The following is a 21,853-nucleotide window of genomic DNA, read 5'->3' as shown; positions in this document are numbered from 1 at the left end:
GCTCCAATCGCCGCCGGCGCCCGAGGGGGAGGTGGCCGGTTAGGGACTCCCGGAAAAGTGCGCGGAGGCTCACGCCGCGCACCGAGGGGTGTGTCCCGGGAGGCACTGCGGCTCGCGGCAGGGCGGGAAATGCCCGGCCGTCCCCGCCCCTTGCGCCGCACCCGGAGCCCAGTGGGGTCGGTGTCCCCGGCCCGCGCTGCGCGGGGAAGGCAATGGCGCCGGCGGCGTCGAAGCTGAGGGCCGAGGCCGACCTCGGGGCATTCCCGCGGCGGGCGCTCGCCCAGTATCTGCGCCTCCTGCGGCTCTACCCGGTGCTCACCAAGGCGGCCACCAGGTCGGCGCGGAGCGGCGGTGGAGGGGACGGGCCCGGGCGGGGGGCGGCCCGGAGCTCGGACGGCCCGGTGACGCAGCCCCATGGGTGCATCCAACGTGGGGGTTTGAGCGTGAAAGGCAAAATCCCGGTGCGTCAAAATGACCCTCCAGAGGCCTTAAATTAAGCAGAAAGCTCAGCACGTGCCGTTCTGTATATTCGGTTCCGAACCGTAACTCTTAGACACCCTAAAGTGTGGACCCAGTGACCAGACTAAAGGAGTGCACGAGCCGAAGGACCCTGCAGACCTCGGGGCCTCCAGCCCCTCTGCCCCGGAGGTGACGGCCGTCCGGGGTGAATGGGGCCCGGGGGAGAAGTCTGTCACCCGCCAGCCTGCGCGGCGTCCGCTGCTACCTTCCGGCTTGTTAGTACCTGCTCTTGTTTTGAGGACTAGAATGGACTAGAATGGGTTGAGGTGAACGCCTTTAGGAAGTGCGCGGGAAGCCTGGACGGGGTGGGAGGTGTTAAGGCTTGTTTTCTTTGGCAGCTTTGCATGTGGGAGAAAGCTGACACAGCGCCCTCGGTGCTCCGGTTAGGTCGGCCCTTTGATTTGGAGTACTGAGCTCTTTGTGAGACATCCCCCCTTCATTACTTTCAATTAGTCGACTTTTATTAATTTAGCCTTTCATACATGTGCACAGCTGCTTCCTGTGTGGGGAGCATTAGCAGTGATTAAGATAAGTTCCTACCCCGACGGAGCTTGTATTCTAGTAAAGAACTAGACAAAAAGCAGATAAATGCATAACACGGATAAAGTGGTCAGGGCAGTTTTTATCTGAGGAGGTGACATTTAAATAGAGGCCTGAGGAAGGAGGGAGCAAAAAAGGGAAGCAGAGGGCAGGGGGCCCAGCGGGTGCAAAGGTCCTGAGGGAGGAGCTAGCTAATCACGGTGCAGTGGAAGGTGGGTCTGGGCCCCTGGAGAACATGAACAGTGAGCAAGGGGGCCGATGAGAAAGAAGTAGCCGAGGACCAGATCAAGAGGCTCCTTACTGTCCCTTCTAAGAATTTTGGATTTTATAGCTTAGAGAGCTTCTCAGGACGCAGCTATAGACCAAGCCTTTGAGCAACTGGGCCTGTCTCCACCTTTTTATTTGAAAATTTTATTGTGATAATTGTAGAGTCACATGCAGTTGTAAGAAATAATACAGGGAGATCCCTTGTATACTTTTCCCAGTTTTCCTCATTGGCAGCATTCTGTAAAACTGTAGTACAGTATCACAGCAAGGACACTGGCATGGATACAGCCCATAGGTCATATTCACATTCCCCCAGCTTTTCCTGTACTCGTCCATGAGTGAGTGTGTGTTTAATTCCATGCAGTTTTATCACATGTATAGGTTTGTGTATCCACCACCATAGTCAAAATACAGAAAAGTTTCATCATAAGGATCCCTCCTGTTGCCCTTTTTTTTTTTTTTTTTTTCGGTACACGGGCCTCTCACTGTTGTGGCCTCTCCCGTTGTGGGGCACAGGCTCCGGACGTGCAGGCTCAGCGGCCATGGCTCACGGGCCCAGCCGCTCCTCGGCATGTGGTATCCTCCCGGACCGGGGCACGAAGCCGTGTCCCCTGCATCGGCAGGCGGACTCTGAACCACTGCGCCACCAGGAAAGCCCTCCTGTTGCCCTTTTATAACCACATATGGTAACCTTTTGCAAAATTATAGGATAATATCACAATCAGGATATGACACTGATACGACCCACCATTTGGAAATCTTACTGTGCTCCTGTGTGTGTATATTAAGTTCTGCCGTCTCCACCTTTTCCTGTAGGGACCTCCCATTTCGGCTGCTCTGATAAGGGTTCATCTCTACCCATCCCCAGCATGTTCTTAGAACCGCCATGCTAATTATGTGCAAGAACAGATGACCTCCTGCACGTTTTCTGAATACCTCTCTGTCCACAGTGGCATTTTGTCAGCACTTGGGAACTTCCTGGCCCAGTTGATTGAGAAGAAGCAGGAAAAAGAAAACTGCTCTCAAAAGCTAGATGTCAGAGGGCCTCTCAGATATGCCATTTACGGGTGAGTTCCATAAAGGGGCTGGTTTACCCAGTAGCAGGCTAAGTGCGACAAAGCTAGGATATCAAGACCTGGAATTATCTACCTCAGAAAAACAATTTTTTAAAAAGCATCGAAGTCATCATGGGAGAAAGTCAGAATGGTGGATAACATTAGCTTCACTTCTTTTATAGTTTCATTTGGTTTTTGTTTTGAATTGCATGGGTGAGGGTGGCCATCGTAACTGGGCTGAGAAACCTGAGAGCAGATATAGCTCACCTGAACCTAAATCAGACTCCAAGACCCAAAGACCCCGAAAGAGGAAAACAGACTCACATATGGCCAGTTACTTTCTGTTGTTATTTTCATAGCATAAACATCCAGAAAAGAAATACTTACGTATCCTGAAAACTGTCATTTCTTAACCACTGTTTGAATTGCAAAAGCACAGAGATTCAGGAGTTTTACCTATTAAATGCACCCTGAGTTCTCTGGCCAACAATAGTGTTTGTATAGATGGATTATTTTGAAGTCTTTTGCAACAAGAGTGACTTTTTTTCAGTTCAAAATTCACAAATAACATTTTTGTATTTGTAAGCACGCTAACTTGAGTTATCTCAGATTTTTCCATAATGTATTTAAAGTCCTAATCCCCCCAGAGAGGGGGAGTGTTTCAGAATCACCTGGGAGGTCATCCAATCACAATTTTCCATCCTCAAGACTTCCGTTCTCTTCCTCCTGAGAAGCCCTGCCCTGGGCCACTTAACATTCTATGAAAGGGTAGGGAAAGACAGGGGAGAACTGCTTGTTTAAAGACTTTGCACTGTCGCACTGGCAGGCCCCTGGGCCCTTGCCCGTCTTTTGATTCTAGATTTCATGGAGCCTCGGGTCTGTTGTCCCTGTAGACGTGGTGGCTGGGTTCAGTTCCCTCCCGAGTACTCTGTGCTCTTTGCAATGAATAGCCAGTGCACAGCACCAGGTTTCAGCCCTGATAATGATCCAAGAGAGATTGATGACGAGCTCTGACACCAGGGATGCTTCCATTATTTACCGAGCACCTTCCCTGAGCCAGACCCTGTTCTAGGCACTGCAGACACAGCAGTGTACAGACAGACACGATCCTGTCTTGTGGTGTTTACCTTCTCGGGGTGAAGAGAGGGCACTATATAACTAAGCAAATGAGACCATGACAGTCAGTGATTGGTGCTCTGAAGAAAATGAAACAGGGCCTGGAGTAGAGAGTGGCTGGGATGGTGGTGGGTCCATTATTCAGGACAGTCGGAAGGAACTCCCCAAGCCAGCGTGTTGAGAAGGAGCCAGCCATGTGACGACTGGGGTCGGGAACAAGCCTGCTCTGTCGGAGGGAAAAGAGAATGCTTGGAGAGGATTCAGAAAAAGTGTATTTTCTAGCAGGGCCACACAGACCTGTGTGGTCAGTGCTGAGGGCCTCGGGGTTTAGGGTCTGGGCTTTGGGGGTGAAGCTGGCCCCAGGATGGGCGTGTCCAGCTCAGCCCCAGCGCGGGCCTCAGGTTCTTTGTCACAGGGCCGCTGGGTCACTTCTTCTACCTCTTCATGGAGCACTGGATCCCTCCCGAGGCCCCCTTGGCCGGCGTCACGAGGCTGCTTCTGGACCGCCTCCTCTTCGCACCCGCCTTCCTGTCACTGTTCTTCCTCATCATGAACTTCCTGGAGGTTGGTCTCTGCCCCAGCACTCACGCAGGCCAGCCCTTCTCTGGCACAGAGAGGCTGTGGTTGGAACTCACAGGGTCTGTGAACTTCACACTCAGGCTGACGTTTCACACGGTCCTCTGTGAACGTCAGAAGCAAAGCACAGCCGTATTAGCAGCGCCTGTTGGCCTGCGGCGGCCGTCCCAGAGAGTGGGCTGTCACACGTCCATCGTCACAGTTACAGCCCAGAGTATCAGTGATGCTTATCACTCCTTACACCTGCTGGCAAGTCTCAGCACTGAATGTGTTAGTGAAGAAGCATATATACTGGTCTGTCGTAAAATTTTCTCTGAATATTTTGATAGCTGTACTTCAGTATAATTGGTTTCTTTGTAGTCCCACACATTTTATTTTATACATCACAAAACACGATTCTGAGAAGTGGGTCCACGGGCTTCACCAGAGTGCCAGAGAGATCCACGGCACGGAAGTTCCAGCCCCCTAGTGGCCTTGCAGAAGCCTGTGCTCACTCAGGGTCTGGACATCACAAGTGCTCTGAAGAGGCTAACTTACCAGTGTAGACTTAACATCACAACGGAAGACTTGGGAGGTGTGTTTGCCCAACCTCACTCCACTAACCGGCTCCCTCACCATCCCCTCTCCACCTCCATGCCCGAGATGTGTCAGGTTCTGCCCTGAAAGTAATTCGTTCAACCAATCACAGCAGGTGAACGCTTCTCACGTGGGTTTTATTTTGAGACCTCACCTCAAGTTATTAGTAAGGGGAACACCTGTGCTGTCTAAAGTGACCCTGGTGGGCGGTAGAAAAGATGTTTCAACTTCACTGTCTGTGATTGCTAATAAGTCCCTGATAGTAAAAAGAGATATTTGGGAAGTCCTTAGGAAATCAGAGGTAGGAGAAAGTAGAGGGTGCCCATATAAGGAGTGAGGCTACCACAGCAGTTTCTCCTTTTTTCCCTTCCAAATAGGAAGGGAGTATATTTCCATTAGAAAACAAAAACATTTGCCTCTACGTATATGGCAAATGTTACCAAAGTGCATCAAGTACCCACCACACCATGAGACATGCGGGACCACACTGTCCATACGGCACGCACACTCCAGGTGCTTCTGCATCCAGCATTCTGTGATCCAGACGTGTTACAGACTGCAGACCGTTCCACGCACCGTGTGCCTGTCCCTTTTGTGTGAGGATTCCTGCTTGGTTGATTCCTAGAATTGTCCAAAAACGGCTGTCGTTTTCTGTCCTCCCTGCAGTGGTGCAGAATGATAGCATCAGCAGACATTTATTGAGCCTTGTTCCAAGCTCTGCATCCAGTGCTTCAGGTCTTTGAGCCTCACATCAACCCCACCTGACAGTTGAGGAAACTGAGGCCTTCAGTTATTTGCAGGGTAAACACTGGCCTGAGGTCGTGTAACGAGTCCGTGAGTCAGGATTCAGACACAGGTTTTGTGACTCGAGAGCTCCTAACCCTTGTGGCTTTTTCCTCTGTGTGAAGTTTGTTTCCCTACACTTTATTTATTTATTTATTTATTTATTTATTTATTTATTTATTTATGGCTGCTGGGCCTTCGTTGCTGCGCGCGGGCTTTCTCTAGTTGTGGCGAGCGGGGCTACTCTTCGTTGCGGTGCGCGGGCTTCTCATTGTGGTGGCTTCTCTTGTTGTGGAGCACGGGCTCTAGATGCACGGGCTTCAGTAGTTGTGGCTCACGTGCTCAGTAGTTGTGGCTCGTGGGCTCTAGAGTGCAGGCTCAGTAGTTGTGGCGCACGGGCTTAGTTGCTCCGCAGCATGTGGGATCTTCCCAGACTAGGGCTCGAATCCATGTCCCCTGCGTTGGCAGGTGGATTCTTAACTGCTGCGCCACCAAGGAAGTCCCAGGTGTTTGTTTTTTAACTTCATATAAAGTTAAATTGTATAAGTTATATAAAGGGTGTTATGGTGGCTTTCTCCATACAGGAGTTTAAAAATTCATGCATTCAAATCTGTCATTCTTTTCCTTTGTAGGCTTCCTTAAAGGAAGGTAATGGAAATATTCTCCTATATTTTCTTCTTCTACTCTTGTGATTTTATTTTGTACATTTTCATAGGCCCAAAGATAATAGAAATATTCTCTTATACTTTCCTCTAGTATTATGTGTTGTTTTTAATGTAGTGGGAGATATACTTCAGTCTTAGTTTTTTCCACTTAGATAGCAAACTGTCTCATTACCATTTATTGAACAGTCCCCAGTATAGTAAAATGTTAACTTTATCATATTCTCATTCCCATGTGTACAGGCCGTTATCTGGACTCTTTGTTCTTTTGCTGGATTCTGTTCATTTCCACATTTCCATGTTTTGGTTTGTTTTTGGCTGTTGCTACTAGACTTTTTAATTGCCATAATTTTACAGCATTTTAAAAAATTTCTAGTAAGGTAAGCCTTCCTTTCTTATTCTTTTTCAAGATGGCTATTCTTATGCATTTATCCTGCCAGATGACATTTAGAATCAATTTATTGGGGTCCATTTTTTAAAAGCTCCTGACAACTTTTGATTGGAAATGCATCAGCTTTGGAGATTATTTTGGAAAGAATTGACAGCTGAGCCATCAGCAGAGCAGTTTGGTGCCCAGACCAGCAGCGTGAATCACACCATCAGCTCAGCTCTCGGGGGTCATGGGCAAAGGTCACGCGCAGTGTGAGCACTGTTCTGATGATTTTCCTGCTGGATTGTTAGCTCCTTGCCACACCGCTGCTCAAGCACACGTGTGTGCTATGTCCATATAAACGGAACAAACTGCAGTTTTAAAGAAATCACTGTGTCAGGCTTTGGGGCCCCGGTATTGCTCACGGTCTGCGTTTCCCCCTGCATTTCCCCCTTTCCAGGGGAAGGACGTGGCCGCCTTCGCTGCCAAGATGAAGAGAGGATTCTGGCCGGCGCTGCAGATGAACTGGCGAGTCTGGACTCCAGTGCAGTTTATTAACGTCAACTACGTCCCTTTGCAGGTAAGGCCAGCCTGGCACCGCAGGGCCAGAGAGGGACTTCGAGCTCCCCCGAAGCCCACCCCCGCCAGCCTTCTTTTTCTCGAGCCTCAGGGTCACCCCAAGTTCCGGATTCCTTCTGGAGCTTTCCTCTTTGCCCGGAGTCGTTACCGTTCTGGATTCTGGCAGGCAAAGTGACATAGAAGGAGGGGCCTCCCAAGTGGCGTCCACGCTGCGCCCTTTCGTCCCGGGCAGTGCTCGGCTTTCTAGGGTTGGATAGCAGCCCGTGCCCACGCAGCTGCGGGAGGGCAGCCTCACCTGCAGGGACGTCAGGGCCACACCGGGGCAGGGCCGGGGGCTCTGAGCCGAGGGTTGGAGCATCTGGGTGGGAACCTCTGCAAGTGGGACCGCGGGCCACAGGCGGGCTGCGGTGAGGCCGCCCTCTGGTTTGCTGAAGGCCCTGCCAGTGTCCACTGCCTCTACACCAAGTACAGCCCATCTGGGTCTGGGTCCCAAGACCACTGCCAGGTGGATGGGCTCACGGCCTAGGTTTATGAGGGCCACGCAGCCAGGATGTACAACTGGATCCTGGGAATCCATTGCTCACGCCCTGTGCTCCCTCCCTCCCTCCCCTGAGGGCCACACAGAGCAAGCCCTCACCCACCCGCAAAATGCAGGCACGAGGTGTTTCTGCCCAGGGTTTTACTGGGGGCTGGGCACATGGGCACCGCCCCCTGCACCAGAGTTCCCTACACCCCTGGAGGAAAGGCGGGAACCAGCATGAAATCCAAGTTCCCAGACACCAGCCCCGAGCACCAGCCTCTCAAACAGGCCTTTCCAGGGATTCCCAGGCCTCAGGCCTGCCGTGTTAACCCTTTTCTGCACACCATTTAAGTAACCTACCTGAAACTAGCTCATACAGGCTGATTTCCATCCTGCTTTAGGGAGAGGAGAGAAAGAGACCTGGGGCAAGAGCCCCCTTGGGAAAGAGATACCTTGCAAGGGTGGGAAGAGGGAGGGGACGGGCTTGGTAATCACACACACACACACAGACACACACACATCCCAAGGGGTAGCAGATAACCAGAGGCAGTGATGGACAGCAGTAGCCGATGCTGCAGGAAGTTAAAGCAAATTAAAAATCGGTCCGTTTCCATTGGCTTTAAAAATGGCCTTCCCAAGAGCAACTTCAGTGGCTCCATGGGGCCGAAGCCAGATGGCTGAGAACTGATGAGTAGATGGGGAGGTAGAAGATAAACTACAAGTATAAAAAAGTCTCTCGGACGTCTGGGAAGCGGAGGGGAAAATGGCAGTTAGCAGTGGGCCAGGGGAGGAGAAGGCTTTGCAGCTAGGAGAAGAGTGGCCACGCTGCATGCAGGTGGCACCCCGGGCAGCCCCAGTGCTGGAGGTGGGGGTGGGGGGGACTGCAGCGTAAGCAGAGAGGCACTTCAGGTGGAAGGTGCGCCTCCCCTGTGAGCACAGCAGAGAGAGGAGGTCACTGTCCACTGGGGCCCCCGGCCACACCTTGTCTTCCCTCTGGGAGGGGGAGGGGTGGGGCAGGCTTGGGGGGATGGGTATTTTGAGGGGAGTAAAGAAGTGGTCACCTCGGTGCTGCGGAGGATAGGAGAGGAAGCTGATTGGAGACGGGGGAGCCAGGAGAGGCTGAAGACTCTTATGTGCAGGGGCCTGGGGCCTGAGGCAGGTGAGAAGGCAGGAGGATCTAGGTTTTTCCAGGGAGTACAACTGAGGAACAAGAAGGGAAGGAAACCAGGGCTACGCACTATGGGTTCTAAGGCATATAGAAGATGAAATAGAGACATGAGAAGACAGACGGCTGAGGACGTGGAGGAGTCTATGGAAGGGAAAGTAGAGAGGCTGGAAAATGGAATCCTTCTGACTAGCTTAGGGACAGTGCTGCAAGCTTGGGGTTAGAGACTTTCCTAAAAGGTGGTTGCGGGCGAGTGCTTAAGGGGCAGGGAGTTTATTCAACAAATATGTATTGAGCACCTGCTGTATGCCCTGCTGCTCTTGACTCTGGGGCTACAGTGACTAATGAGATAGACCAGACTGCTCCTTTCATGGAGCTTATGTGCCTGGGAGACTCAGTAGTTGAAGGTGATTTCAGGTGGGAATATGCCTGTCAGATCGTAGAAGCAGGGTAGTGGCATAGGATGGGTTAGAGTGGAGAGCAGGTCGTGGAGTGGTCAGGGAGGAGCCGGGGGAGCCCCCTGCGTGCTGACTGGTCCTGGGTCGAGAGGCTGAGCCAGGAGCTGAAGTGCTCAGTGAAGGAGTGTTTCCCCTGCTGTCCCGTAAACATCATCAGGCAGGGACTGTCCTCCTCTCCCCTCTCTGCTGGGCCCCTAGCACAGTGCCTTGTACGCAGTAAAGGCTCAGCAGATACAGCCGTGGGTGAGTGGACTGACCCGCGACTGAGCTCCGTCCTGGGGGGTGGGTGCCTGATAAGTGTGCCCGGGGCCCTGCTCTTACCGCGGCCTGTGTTCTCTCCGGCAGTTCCGGGTGCTCTTTGCCAACTTGGCGGCTCTGTTCTGGTACACCTACCTGGCCTCTCTGGGGAAGTGAAGATGACCGGGAGACGTCCTCAGACACACTGACGACGTGGGGGGAGGGGGGCGGGGGGAGGGAGCAGGAACAACCCAGCCTGCCTCTGGATCATGTGATTCAAGATGACCCTAAAATGATGGATGGAGAAACAGAAATCTCTGAATGTCAGAATCCGTTTTTAAAAAGGTAGTCACTGTCCTCAGGTGGTGCTCCCCTAAGAAACCTTAAAATACAGTAGAGATGATTTCGCTTCTCACCTTGGATTGAATTAGGATCACAATAAACTATAACGTAGTTTTTCAGTGGTGATTTTAATTTCTCAGAATAATTGCTGTTGCTTTGAAAGAAATGGGTGATCAGAGGGCTGCCCTCAGATTTTTTAAAACGTTTAAAAAATTGTGGTAAAATATATCACAATACTGCTGCTTAGCTACCTGGCCCCATAGGACAAGGGCCCCTCTAGACCAGGACTTGCCCTGACCTGAGGCCCTGTATGCCACCCTTTCAGCTGGGTCTGCTCTCCTGTTGTTCATTTACATTAGCCCTCCCTCCCTGCTTTTTCATTCTTAGAACATTCCTTCCTGATTGTCTCCCATCCTTATTTCATGGATACAATATCCCTTGGGATCTTAATTATATATTTTTTGAATTTTTTTCTGTCTCGCGTGCTGTTTCTATTTTCTCAGGGTTTTTTGTTTTTTGTATTTTCCCTGTTTGATCTTTGTGTTACCCTATCAGGATTTCCTGAAGTGTCTATTGATCCTTTTCTTTCTTTTTTTTTTTTTTTTAAGATTTTTTTTTGAAGTGGAGCATTTTTTAAATCTTTATTGAATATGTTACAGTCATGCTTCTGTTTTATGTTTTGGTTTTTTGGCTGCGAGGCGTGTGGGATCTCAGCTCCCCGACCAGGGGTCGAACCCACACCCCCTCCACTGTTGTTGTCATTGTTGTGCCAGGTCTTAGTTGCAGCTTGCCGGCTCCTTAGTTGCGGCATGGGGGATCTAGTTCCCTGACCAGGGATCAAACCCGGGCCCCCTGCACTGTGCCACCAGGGAAGTCCCTGAAAGTCAAAGTCTTAACCACTGGACCGCCAGGGAAGTCCATGTTGATCTTTTTTTTCTTTTTTTAAAACTGATTAATTAATTTATTTATTTATTTATTTTTGGCTGCGTTGGGTCTTTGTTGCGGTGCGTGGGCTTCTCATTGCAGTGGCTTCTCTTGTTGCAGAGCACGGGCTCTAGGTGCGCAGGCTTCAGTAGTTGTGGCTTGTGGGCTCTAGAGCACAGGCTCAGTAGTTGTGGCGCATGGGCTTAGTTACTCCACGGCATGTGGGATCTTCCTGGACCAGGGCTTGAACCCGTGTACCCTGCATTGGCAGGCGGATTCTTAACCACTGCGCCACCAGGGAAGCCCCCATGTTGATCCTTGATTGTGCATCATTGGTTTTTTGGTTTGTTTTTGTTTTTTAAGGATTATTTATTTATTTATTGGCTGTGTTGGGTCTTCGCTGCTGCGCGCAGGCTTTCTCTAGTTGCGGTGAGTGGAGGCTACTCTTCGTTGTGTTGCACGAGCTTCTCATTGTGGTGGCTTCTCTTGTTGCAGAGCATGGGCTCTAGGTGCGCGGGCTTCAGCAGTTGTGGCACTCAGGCTCAGTAGTTGTGGCACACGGGCTTAGTTGCTCCGCGGCATGTGGGATCTTCCCGGACCGGGGCTCAAACCCGTGTCTCCTGCATTAGCAGGTGAATTTTTAACCACTGCACCACTAGGGAAGCCCCTGTGCATCACTGGTAAAGAGTCAAAGCCACTCAGATATTCTTTGGAAGATTCGTGTGCATGGGCTGCACTTGTGAAACCAAAGCCTCACTGTGGGCTGACCAAGCAGGGACCCTTTTTTTTAATTTTTTATTTATTTTTGGCTGCATTGGGTCTTCGTTGTGGTGCGTGGGCTTCTCTTTGCAGTGGCTTCTCTTGTTGTGGAGCATGGGCTCTAGGCGCGTGGGCTTCAGTAGTTGTAGAACGCGGGCTCAGTAGTTGTGGCTCGCGGGCTCTAGAGCATAGGCTAGGTACTTGTGGCACACGGGCTTAGCTGCTTCGCGGCATGTGGGATCTTCCTGGACCAGGGCTCAAACCCGTGTCCACTGCGTTGGCAGGCGGATTCTTAACCATTGCGCCACCAGGGAAGCCCGGGACCCAATTTTGTTGGGGATCGCCCATTTTCAATAACTGAGGTATTTTCTCCTGGGCTGGTCAGTTTACCCGGAGAGGAATCTTTTCATTTCTTGCCCAGGGTGGGGGGATGGGGCAGGGAGAGTGGTGGCTGTAGGGGAGCATGGTATAAGCGCAGTGGCCAACATTCTTGTGGCTAACTGGAGAAAAGGGGTTAGAGTCCTACTATTAGTATGTGAACTTCATATAATTTCATCTTTATTACTGCAGCCCAGTCTCAGCTGTCAGGTGTTCTCAAATCCAGAGGCCTTCTGGTTCAGATCCTCTGTAATGAAAGTTCTCTAGTCTTCTGCCATGTTGGAGGTGAGGTGGTCACCTGAATACACTGGTGATGGAGGGGATGAAGAGTGCAACCTCTCAGGTTTTCAGTCAGTCCTGCTGTGTCCTCAGAGCTCAGAGGTGGGGCTAGTAACTGTAACTGGCCAGGCTCTGCCAGACTCACCGGAATAGATGAACTTGCTTCTTGGCTTCCCTCAGTGCAGGCAACAGATATTCCATCTCCTCAGATCAATAACAATCTTATTTCCAGCTTCCAAAATTTTGTCAGCTGATCTCTTGGTTTTGTTTCTTCTGTGGACTCAAGTATGTCCTTGTAGATTTGTCTTTAAATTTTTTTTGCTATCATTTTAATAAGCGACCTTCTGGAAGAAGGAGACATAAATATATGGGTTCAAGACACCATGCTTAAGCAGAGGTCTGGGTATTTCTGTGGAATACATTCATTCTTCAAAATCCAGAGTGACTTTTAAAAATGTAAATCAGATCGTATCACTTCCCCATTTAAAAGTCTGCCAAGATGATCCAGCAATTCCACTTCTGTGTATACACCCAAGAGAACAGAAAGCAGGGACTTGAAGAGATATTTGCACACCCAGTTCACAGCAGCGTTATTCACAATAGCTAAAACTGGGAAACAACCCAAATGTCCATTGATGGATGAATGGATAAACAAAACGTCGTCCATCCATACAATGGAATATTATTCATCCTTAAAAAGGAAGGACATTCTGACACATGTTACGACTCAGATGAACCTTGAGGACATTAAGTGACATAATCCAGGCTGCAAAGGACAATACTGTCTGACTCTACTTCTTTGGGGTCCCTGGAGCAAATTCAGAGACAGGAAGTAGGGTGGTGGGTGCCAGGGGCTGAGGGAAGGGGATGGGGAGTTAAGTGTTTAACGGGGACAGAATTTTAGTTTGGGAAGATGAGAAAGTTCTGGAGAGGGGCGGTGGTGATACTTGCACAACAAAGAGAATGTGCTTAATGCCCCTGAGCTGTACACCTAAAAGATGGTTACGATGGTAAATTTTGCGTTATGTGTATTTTGCCACAGTAAAAACAATGCAACCAGCAAACCCTGCGGGAGTTTCCCAGTTCACTTAAACCAGAACCCCAACTCATCTGCGGGGCACGGGTTCCCCCTGGGCTCTTCCCGCATTTGACCCGGCCCAGCCGCCCGGCGCCGGCTTCGGTGCTCCCGTTGCGCCCCCGCCCAAGCGGCTCCCCGGGGGCGCCGCGTGAGCACTAGCTGCTCGAAGGCAGGAACGACTCCCGCCCCGGGCCCCCCGCAGCGGGTCGAGGGAAGGGTCTCAGAACCACCTCCCACCACCGGGCTCCGCCTTCGTTCCCGGAAGTCGCCCGCGGCAGGCAGGGCCATCCCGGCGGCTCCCGCGTCTCCCGCGCAGCGCGGCGGCCGGAAGCACACGCCCGCCGAATCCTGTCCCTTACGGCGCGCCGTCCGCGCCCGAAAGCGCCTGCGCGGAGTCGACGCGGCCCCGCGTGGGACGGGCCGGCATGGCGTTCCGGCAGGCGCTGCAGTTGGCGGCCTGCGGCCTGGCCGGGGGCTCGGCCGCGGTGTTCTTCTCGGCGGTGGCAGTGGGGAAGCCCCGCGCGGGCGGGGACGCGGAGCCGCGCGTGGTCGAGCCGCCGGCATGGGCGGGGGCCGCGCGCCCCGGGCCCGGCGTCTGGGACCCCAACTGGGACAGGTGCGGGGCCGGCGGCGGGAGCCTTCCCGGGCCCTGGCCGTCCCGGCCGGTCGGTGTGGTCGGTTCCGCGGAGGGGCGGGCGGGGCAGGCTTGCGTGAGGGTTTCTCTTTCGGTTCTGGCCGCAAGGGTGGCTGTGGACGTGGGTTGTCCTTCGACCCCTCTTCTGAGCGCCAGTTTCCTCGTCTGTCCAGGGGGTCGTTTTGAGGAAGGAGCACCGTGATGCCAGGGACAGTGCCTGGCGCCCAGGGAAGCCCGAAGTGGTCGTTTTCAGTCCTAGACGGAGGGCTTGGAGCTGTGTAGGGCTCTTGTCCTTGTTTCCGTCTCCCAACTTCTGAATCCTCAGATTGGGTGACGGCACGTTGGTCCCATATTTGCGATACAGCTGAGACGGCGAGGTGGAGATGGGCCCTGGAAGGGGCCTCTGCGAGGCGGCCTCGCGGGGACAGGACCAGCAGCCATCTTGAGTAGGAACGTGAGGTCCAGGGGTCCCGGTCCCACCTGGCCGCGCGCTGTCAGTGTTCTTATTGAGCCCTTGGAGTGTGGCTTCTGTGATCAGGAAGCAATGTTTAGTCTTACTTAACGTTAATTAATTTAAATTTAAAAACCAGAGCAGTGCAGATCTTAAAATACTGTATTGAAACGATAGTATTTTTGGTATGCTGGAGTAAATAAAGTGAGTTACTGAAATTTCACCTGTTTCTTCCTGCTTTGTAAATGTGGCCACTTGGAAATTTTAAATTACGTGTGTTGCCGGTGTTCTGTTTCTATTGGACGGCCCTGCTCTGGGTTGTGGGATGGTTTATCCAGTCCCAGCTCTTCACTCCTTGACACTCTTGAGTGTGGGGCACAGATCCAATATTTATTGCTGGCCTAGTTGTATCGGGAACTTCACAGGTATTCTTTTTAACCTTTAATTTTTAAAAAGTAAACTTATCTTAGAATCGTCTTGTATTTACAGAAAAATTGCAAAAGATGATAGAGTACCTGTATACTCCACACCTAATTCCCTCTGTTGTTAACACCTCACACTAATATGGGACACTTGTCACGATCAGGGAACCAGTATAGATACGATATTGTTAACTGACGTCCGTACTTTATTGAGATTTCCTCAGTTTTTACATGTTGTCCGTTGTGTCTTCCCGGATCCCACAGGACAGTCAGGCTTTGACAGTTTCTCAGGCTTGACTTGTTTTGATGACCTTGACAGTTCTGAGGAGGGCTGATCAGGGATTTTATAGAATGTTCCTCAGTTGGGATTTGTCTGTTTTTCTCACGATTAGACTGGGGTCATATTCTCTTTTTCAAACATCAGTACAATCTTGTGAATTTCTTGGGGCTTTTTAAGGAAACAGAGTCACTCTGAGGTTAAAGGACTGACTGGAGGTAGAGCCGGACTCCAGCCTTGTATGAGGCCAACATGCTGTATTTGCTTGCCAAGTCTAGATTTATGGCAGGGTGAGGGGAGTGGTGTCCATGCTAGAAAGTTCCAGGGCCTCATCCAGTGAAATCTCCAGCCTCTTTCTGAGGAGCCAGGCTTCCTGCATCTGGGCCTGTAGGTTCCAGATGTCTTCTCTGGCTCAGCCCCAGCTCCCACGTGACTGCCAGTGTGGCATCTCGGCCTGGCCATGTTACAGGCACCCCAGGCTCCCCAGGTTCGCACGGCCCAAGCAGAACCCATGAACTCACCATTATTCCCCTCAAAACTTATTCTTCCAGCACTGCCTCAGCTGAGTACATTCTTTTCCCAGCTGTGCCGGTCTCACAGGCCTGTAATTTCTGTTAGCTTGAGGCCCGTGAGCCGTCAGAGCGCCTGTCTTCACCAGACTTGCTCGTGTCTAGCATCTTTGCTGCTGCAGCTCTCTCCCAGCGTTCCAGCAGGGCCATCCAGGGGGTTTCCGTGGTAACGGGAACACTTTCCTCACTGTCCGGTGTGAGGCCCACTATCCCACGTGCTACTAAGCATTGACAATGTGTTTAGTGTGATTGGGGAAATGGAGTTTTAATTGTATTTAATTTTCATGATTTTGAATTTAAGTAGCCACGTGGTCAGTGGCTACTGTTGGGCAGTACAGCGTCCCCGTCAGCGAGGCCACCCTGTGGGCATTTCCCACCTGCCCTTCCACAGACACTCCTTCCTCTTCTCCGCGTCCCTGGTCCCCTTGCTGTGACTGTCAGTCTCCTCACAAGGACGTGGGCAGCACAATAGCTTCGCTTGTCTGTTCTGTTCACATCCAGCCGCCCAGGGCAGGCCTGGCGCCAAGAGAAGGGGGGCGCTGGCTCCTCCCCTGCGCCTCACCAACCCAGGAAGCCCCTCGGTCAGAAAGACTGGGGGTGACTTGTGAGCAGGGGCACAGGACACACCGTCTTGTATTTCTGCGTCAGGAGAGAACCACTGTCCCTGGTCAACCTGCGGAAGAGGAACCTGGAGCCCGGAGAAGAAGAGCCGGCGTCCAGGCTAGACCACTACAAGGCCAAGGCCACGCGGCACATCTTCCTCATCAGGCACTCCCAGTACCACGTGGACGCCTCCCTGGAGAAGGACCGCACGCTGACGCCCCTGGGTACGTGGCTGGGCCCGCCCGCAGAGGCCAGCCTCCTTGAAGGTGCCCTTGGGGCGCTGGGCCTCTTTGGACCTGTGTCAGGTGTTCTCGGCCCAGATGCGAGCCTTGTCATTATTAGTAATAATCAGCCAAACCTGACACAGGCTTTGAAAACGTCCCCGTTAAGGTGGATCCTGCCTGCAGTCACGAGGCTCTGAGGCGGCTCCGCCCGGTGCCCCGTCTGGCTTGACCTAGTTGCCGGAGAGCCTTCCTCATGAACGGTGGCGGGTCTCAGCCGCCCCCGTGCGGAGTGCGCCTGTGGCAGTTTCTTGCTGCTGTGAATGGCGCTGCCGGGCGGGACCGCCTCGGTCTTTGTGCTCATGTGTCTGTAGGAGAAATTCCTAGCAAGGGAACGCAGGGGGGTTGGAGATAGAGTTTACATTTTTTTTTTTTTATCTTTTTGCGGTACGCGGGCCTCTCACTGCTGTGGCCTCTCCCGTTGCGGAGCACAGGCTCCGGACGCGCAGGCCCAGCGGCCATGGCTCACGGGCCCAGCCGCTCCGCGGCACGTGGGATCCTCCCAGACCGGGGCACGAACCCGTATCCCCTGCATCGGCAGGCGGACTCTCAACCACTGCGCCACCAGGGAGGCCCTAGAGTTTACATTTTAAAAAATCTCTCTGTTGAATGAGATAGCACCCATTTGTGTGAAGGGGCTTGCTGGCCTGTCCTCGGGCTCAGGTGGAAGTAAAGCTGCATCCGTGGTATCGTGCATCCAGCTGAAACTGACTTTCCGAGGGCGTTTGGGCTGGATTCCAAGATACATTTGAGGAAAAGCATTTGTGTTTGCACCCGGGCTGCAGCAGCGCTGGGCTGGCCGTCCTCACGTGTTAGCACCTGGCGGTGGTCACTGGCGCACCGACACCCAGTCTTTGGACAAAGTTGAGTAGGGGTGGTGTGAGGGACCCAGAAATAGTAAACAGGACCCCACCCAGACTTCAGCCGGCCTCGGCCATGGCCGTTGTCTTCAGTGTTTCTCCTGGACGGGGCTGAAGGTGGCTGGTTTGTCTCATTGATTTTACCTGTTGAAACCTGGCCCCTTCCTTAGGCCTGAGCCCTGGGAGGGGCTGCCCGTCTTCTCCCCCAAACCTAACGGTGCTTGGTAAGGACTGAAGTATTTGTGAAGTAAACAAACAGGGACTCCGGCGACGTGTAATTCTCCAGTGTATTCCACCTTCAAGGTCGTGAGCAGGCGGAACTAACCGGTCTCCGACTTGCAAGCTTGGGGTTGAAGTTTAATAAAATCGTCCATTCCTCCATGACCCGTGCAATAGAAACCACTGACATCATCAGCAAACACCTGCCAGGTGAGTGCCAGCCCCACCCCCCACCCCCGGGCCAGCTGCTCCTGAAGGGGCGCTGAGTCCTGTGTCTCTCTGCAGGCGTCTGCAAGGTCAGCACAGACCTGCTGAGGGAAGGCGCCCCCATCGAGCCTGACCCCCCCGTGTCTCACTGGAAGCCGGAGGCTGTGGTAAAAACTCCCCCCGGGCGGCCTCCCCCGGGAGCGTCCTCCACGCCACCCCTGGGCTCGCGGTGGCCTGCGCACTGCCTCCATACGGACGATCCCTCCCTCTGCCCCCAGCAGTATTACGAGGACGGGGCGCGGATCGAGGCCGCCTTCCGGAACTACATCCACCGGGCGGACGCCAAGCAGCAGGAGGACAGCTACGAGATCTTCATCTGCCACGCCAACGTCATCCGCTATATCGTGTGCAGGTGAGGCCCCGCCTCCGGCCTGTGCCCCCAGCACGGCACGGCCCCGCCTCCCGCCCCGCCCCCGCTGGCCTGTGCCCCCAGCGCGGCCCCCCCTCCTCGTGCCTCATGGTTCCCGCCAGGCCCAGCCGGTGGTCTGGTAGAACGGCTTTCTCACGACTGCATGTCTTTGGTGGGAACAGACCAGAATGAGGCGCCCCCGTGGGCGGCCTTTCCCGGGCGATGCTGACGTGGTCGCTTGGTTCAGGCGCTGTGCGCGGCCGTTCCCGCTGCGAAGTCACACTTTGTAGGAGGCAACGCGAGCGCCCGTTCCCCTGACGTCCCCGGACTGGTTTCAGCACCTGTCGATGGCTCCTGCCCCCGTGGTTGCGCAGTGGTGTTTGCTTAATGGTTTCGTATGTCCCTTTGTTAATTGGAATGTGTGTGACGATAGACCCACGGATCTGTTTTGTGCCGGGTGATAACCCGTGAGCGCGTTAGTCACTGGCTGCTCCAGCTGCTCCTGCGGGGCTCCTGTGTCCGTGGGGCAACCACGTCCCTTCGTCCTGGCACCAGAGGTCCAGGGCCCTCGCAGTGATGCCTGTGCTGAGCCCCAGGCAGAGTCACGGAGGGCCCTGGACCTGGGAAGGCCAGCTGGGTGCTCATGTGTTTGACCACATCCCACTTAGTGCAGGTGAGGACCCAGCCTCCCCCGGGGCCATTGGAGGTGCTCCGCAGGTGCTTCAGGAGCTGAGGGGGTCCCCCTTCTCATGAGGGCCCGTTCGCTTGCCCTCAGACGCCGCCTGCGTGGCCCGGGGCGAGCAGCCCTGCGCCGGGGGAGCGGGCTGCGGCGCCAGGGTCCCGGCCGGGTTGAGAGCTGCCGGGAGGAGGGGCTGGGCTTCGGGGGCAGCCCGAGCCCGTGTGCCGCTCAGGGCGACTTCGGGGCTGTGTGAACACGCGTCCTCCCGTATCCCGGGACAGCACTGACCCAGTGTTACCGGGGGAGACCCCAGTGCTGAGGGCCGGCCGGAGACGTCGGGCCGGGAGCAGCCTGAGCCCCCGGGACACAGGAGGGCGCTCTGCTCACTAACTTAGGGCAGTTTTGAAAGCAGTGAGGGTGACGCTGAGCCTTGAAAAAGAAGGTAGCTAGTTAATCTTTCAAGTCGGCAAAACTCTCGACAGAGGAAGTGCCAGCCGATGGCGAGCCCCAGGGATGCCGCCTGTCCACCCCAGCGTCCTGGGGCACAAAGGGGTCTGGTGGCTCGGACGGAGGCCCTAGTCCTACTGGGCTCTTCAGCAAATACTAACTGTGCCTAAGCAGCGTTAAGAGCGTGGAAATGCTCCGGGGTTGTGGGTTGCCCCTGCCGCACCGTCTGGCTGTCAACGTCCCCTTCTGGTGACACTGGAAGAACAAATTCAGTTGCATGCATTTGTTAACTAGTGAGTTTGTGACTCACATGCAAGCCTTCAGTTGGGTTGATCCCCCGTCCCGGAGGGGCTGAGCTGTCACCTCCCCCTTGTTTGATTGACGGGTTGGCATCCACCCGACAGCTCCTTCCTCTGAGAGACCCCGTTTGAAAATGGGAGGGGCTTGCAGGTGTTGGCCCCAGCCCCAGGGAAGCCCCCTGAGGCCTTGTCACCTGGGGTGGGCCCCTTCCCAGCCTGTGCTCTCTCCTCCAGGGCGCTGCAGTTCCCTCCAGAAGGCTGGCTCCGCCTTTCCCTCAACAACGGCAGCATTACCCACCTGGTAGTCCGGCCAGATGGCCGAGTGGCTCTCAGGACCCTCGGGGACACGGGGTTCATGCCTCCTGACAAGATCTCCCGCTCCTGAGGGCCGCCTCGAGGCCCCGCTCTCCTCCTCAGCCCCCTGCCGGCCTGGTGTGGGTGCCACCGAGACCGCGGGCTCCTCCCCTGCCCCCCCCCCCCCACCGGCCGCTCCGCGGGGCCAGGGCTCCAGGGCTCCAGGGCGCAGCAGCTGGAGAGAAGGATCCACAAAGCGGCGCTGCAGCGCTGAGCTTCTGGCCCAGGATGGAGAAGGGAAGCACTCAGGTCAGATCAGCTTCGTCTCTCGCAGTGTCTCTGCCTCACTCTCGTCCACCAGGATGAGCCTGTGGGGTCTAAGCAGGCCTGTTTCAGGGACTGGACGAGGCCCCCAGATGCCGTCCCCACAGGGACCGCGGCAGACGCCGCAGCGAGCTGTCCGTCAGCAGAGCCCGTCAGGCAGGAAGAGGTGGGCGCCAGCGCTTCTTCCATTCGTAACTTATTTCGCTGCTTTTTACACTCTTTTCATTTCCTAGAACTCTTTGTCACTTAAGCTTTCATCGATTGAAGATGTTCTTCATCTGGTTCTTGGTTTGAAAACCCATTTCTCACTCCCGAGTCATACAGCCCTGACGCTGTTGGATCTGAACTCACGTGTGTTGCTAGGCCTTTCCGACACAGAGGAGGGGCACCTTGGCAGGTGAGGGATGTGACTGACCTGCTGCTCTTGTGGGAGGGGCCGGGCAGTGACGGGCCAGGAGGGGCCCTGTTTCAATAAAGTGTCTGGCTGACATTTCAGTCCTTGTTTGCCTGTGGCTGGCTATTAATCTTTTATGCTTGTGGATTAAAATATTTAGATACAACGTGTCCATCCCAAACCTCCGTTTATTTAGGAGGAAGTACAATTTCTATGAAGTGGTTATGAACATTTTTTGCAGTCAGTGCAACTAATTGGGCTATTCGATCCATTTCTGTCAATTTTGGAAATAACTACAAAATGAAATTGTGTTTTACTGGTTTTTCAAAGTACTAATAATTGTGAATGTTTTAAAGGAAACAGGAAGCCTGTGCAGCATGACGAACAGCAGCCCCAAACTTGCCGAGATAGTTTCCGCAGAAAGCTCTTTTCCCCAGTATTTTGTGCTCCCTGGGCTGACAGTTTTGCAGGGTGTCTGCCCACGAGGGGCCTCAGTGAGAGGCCCTAACCCAGGACAGTGAGCTTGGTAAGTAAAAGCAGCAAGCACATACGTACCATTCTTTCGAAATAGTTCAGACAAGTTATCCAGGGGCTGTGCTAATGTCCGAGACCAGAAAAGCCAGAGGCGGCACCAGGTGTCTGGCCTTGGGCAGTGAGGCCCCGCAGCCGAGCCCTGGGCCCCTGGACCCTTGAGCTTGCGCGGCCACCCTGCTGTCCTGTCTGCAGACCTGGCTTTTCCGTGGCGTGTCCACCCTTTACACTTGACCTTTGAGAAGCAGGGCAGCATTTTAGAAACAGGAAAGGAGCCCAGGAGCAAGACAGTGGTGTTCGGACAGGGTCAGTTAGTTACAGGGGCCCAGGGAGGTCGCACTGGAAACCGCCCCGAGATAGGACAGATGACCGAGAACGCGCGGTTCCACCCGCCTGGGGGGCAAACCCGGCTGGGGACGCCTGACGAGGCAGTCACCCCACAGCTGTTCCCTCTGAGCCGCGAATGCCTCTGGAAACATCCAAACACCATCCCAGAGGGTCCGTCTGGATCCAGGAGCAGGGAAGCTTCCGGAGCCGCCTGCATGCAGCCCGGGGCACCTTAGCCGCCGCCCCCCACTCAGAGGGGGGTTTCCGTCACCTCTTCCCAACTGAAGAAACTACACACTGACTGTCAATGTCACAGAAAAAGGCTCCCCATTTCCCAGGGCAGTTGTAAAATATTCGAGAGTTTAACTGATGCCAAGGTTTTTCACAACCGTGTTAGGAAGGAAAGGGCCCCAAACAGCAAACAAACCGTCTCAGGTGAACGT

The 21,853-nt window shown here is 53.8% G+C and overlaps 2 protein-coding genes across 3 annotated transcripts; both read left to right on the top strand.

Moving 5' to 3' along the window:
* Positions 1 to 66: 66 nt before the first annotated feature.
* On the top strand, positions 67 to 9,884 carry PXMP2 (peroxisomal membrane protein 2). The gene is made up of 5 exons (XM_082640270.1): positions 67 to 334; positions 2,277 to 2,393; positions 3,899 to 4,061; positions 6,925 to 7,044; positions 9,532 to 9,884. Exons 1-5 carry the CDS (start codon positions 213 to 215, stop codon positions 9,598 to 9,600), a joined length of 591 nt encoding a protein of 196 aa, XP_082496396.1. The 5' UTR covers positions 67 to 212; the 3' UTR covers positions 9,601 to 9,884.
* A 3,694-nt stretch (positions 9,885 to 13,578) lies between these two features.
* On the top strand, positions 13,579 to 20,653 carry PGAM5 (PGAM family member 5, mitochondrial serine/threonine protein phosphatase). Of its 2 annotated transcripts, none has more exons than XM_082641627.1 (6): positions 13,579 to 13,799; positions 16,185 to 16,363; positions 17,584 to 17,709; positions 17,785 to 17,873; positions 17,988 to 18,118; positions 19,775 to 20,653. In XM_082641627.1, the coding sequence occupies exons 1-6, from the start codon at positions 13,609 to 13,611 to the stop codon at positions 19,923 to 19,925; spliced, it is 867 nt and encodes a 288-aa protein (XP_082497753.1). In that variant the 5' UTR covers positions 13,579 to 13,608; the 3' UTR covers positions 19,926 to 20,653. The 2 variants fall into 2 exon arrangements, with proteins under 2 accessions (XP_082497753.1, XP_082497752.1); XM_082641626.1 differs by having other exon boundaries at positions 17,985 to 18,118.
* The last annotated feature ends 1,200 nt before the right edge of the window (positions 20,654 to 21,853 follow it).

Source organism: Mesoplodon mirus, assembly GCF_964341445.2.
Source record: "Mesoplodon mirus genome assembly, chromosome: 13".
Taxonomy (NCBI): domain Eukaryota; kingdom Metazoa; phylum Chordata; class Mammalia; order Artiodactyla; family Ziphiidae; genus Mesoplodon; species Mesoplodon mirus.
The sequence above is the reverse complement of the archived record's forward strand: the minus strand, read 5'-3'. Positions and strand labels throughout refer to the sequence as shown.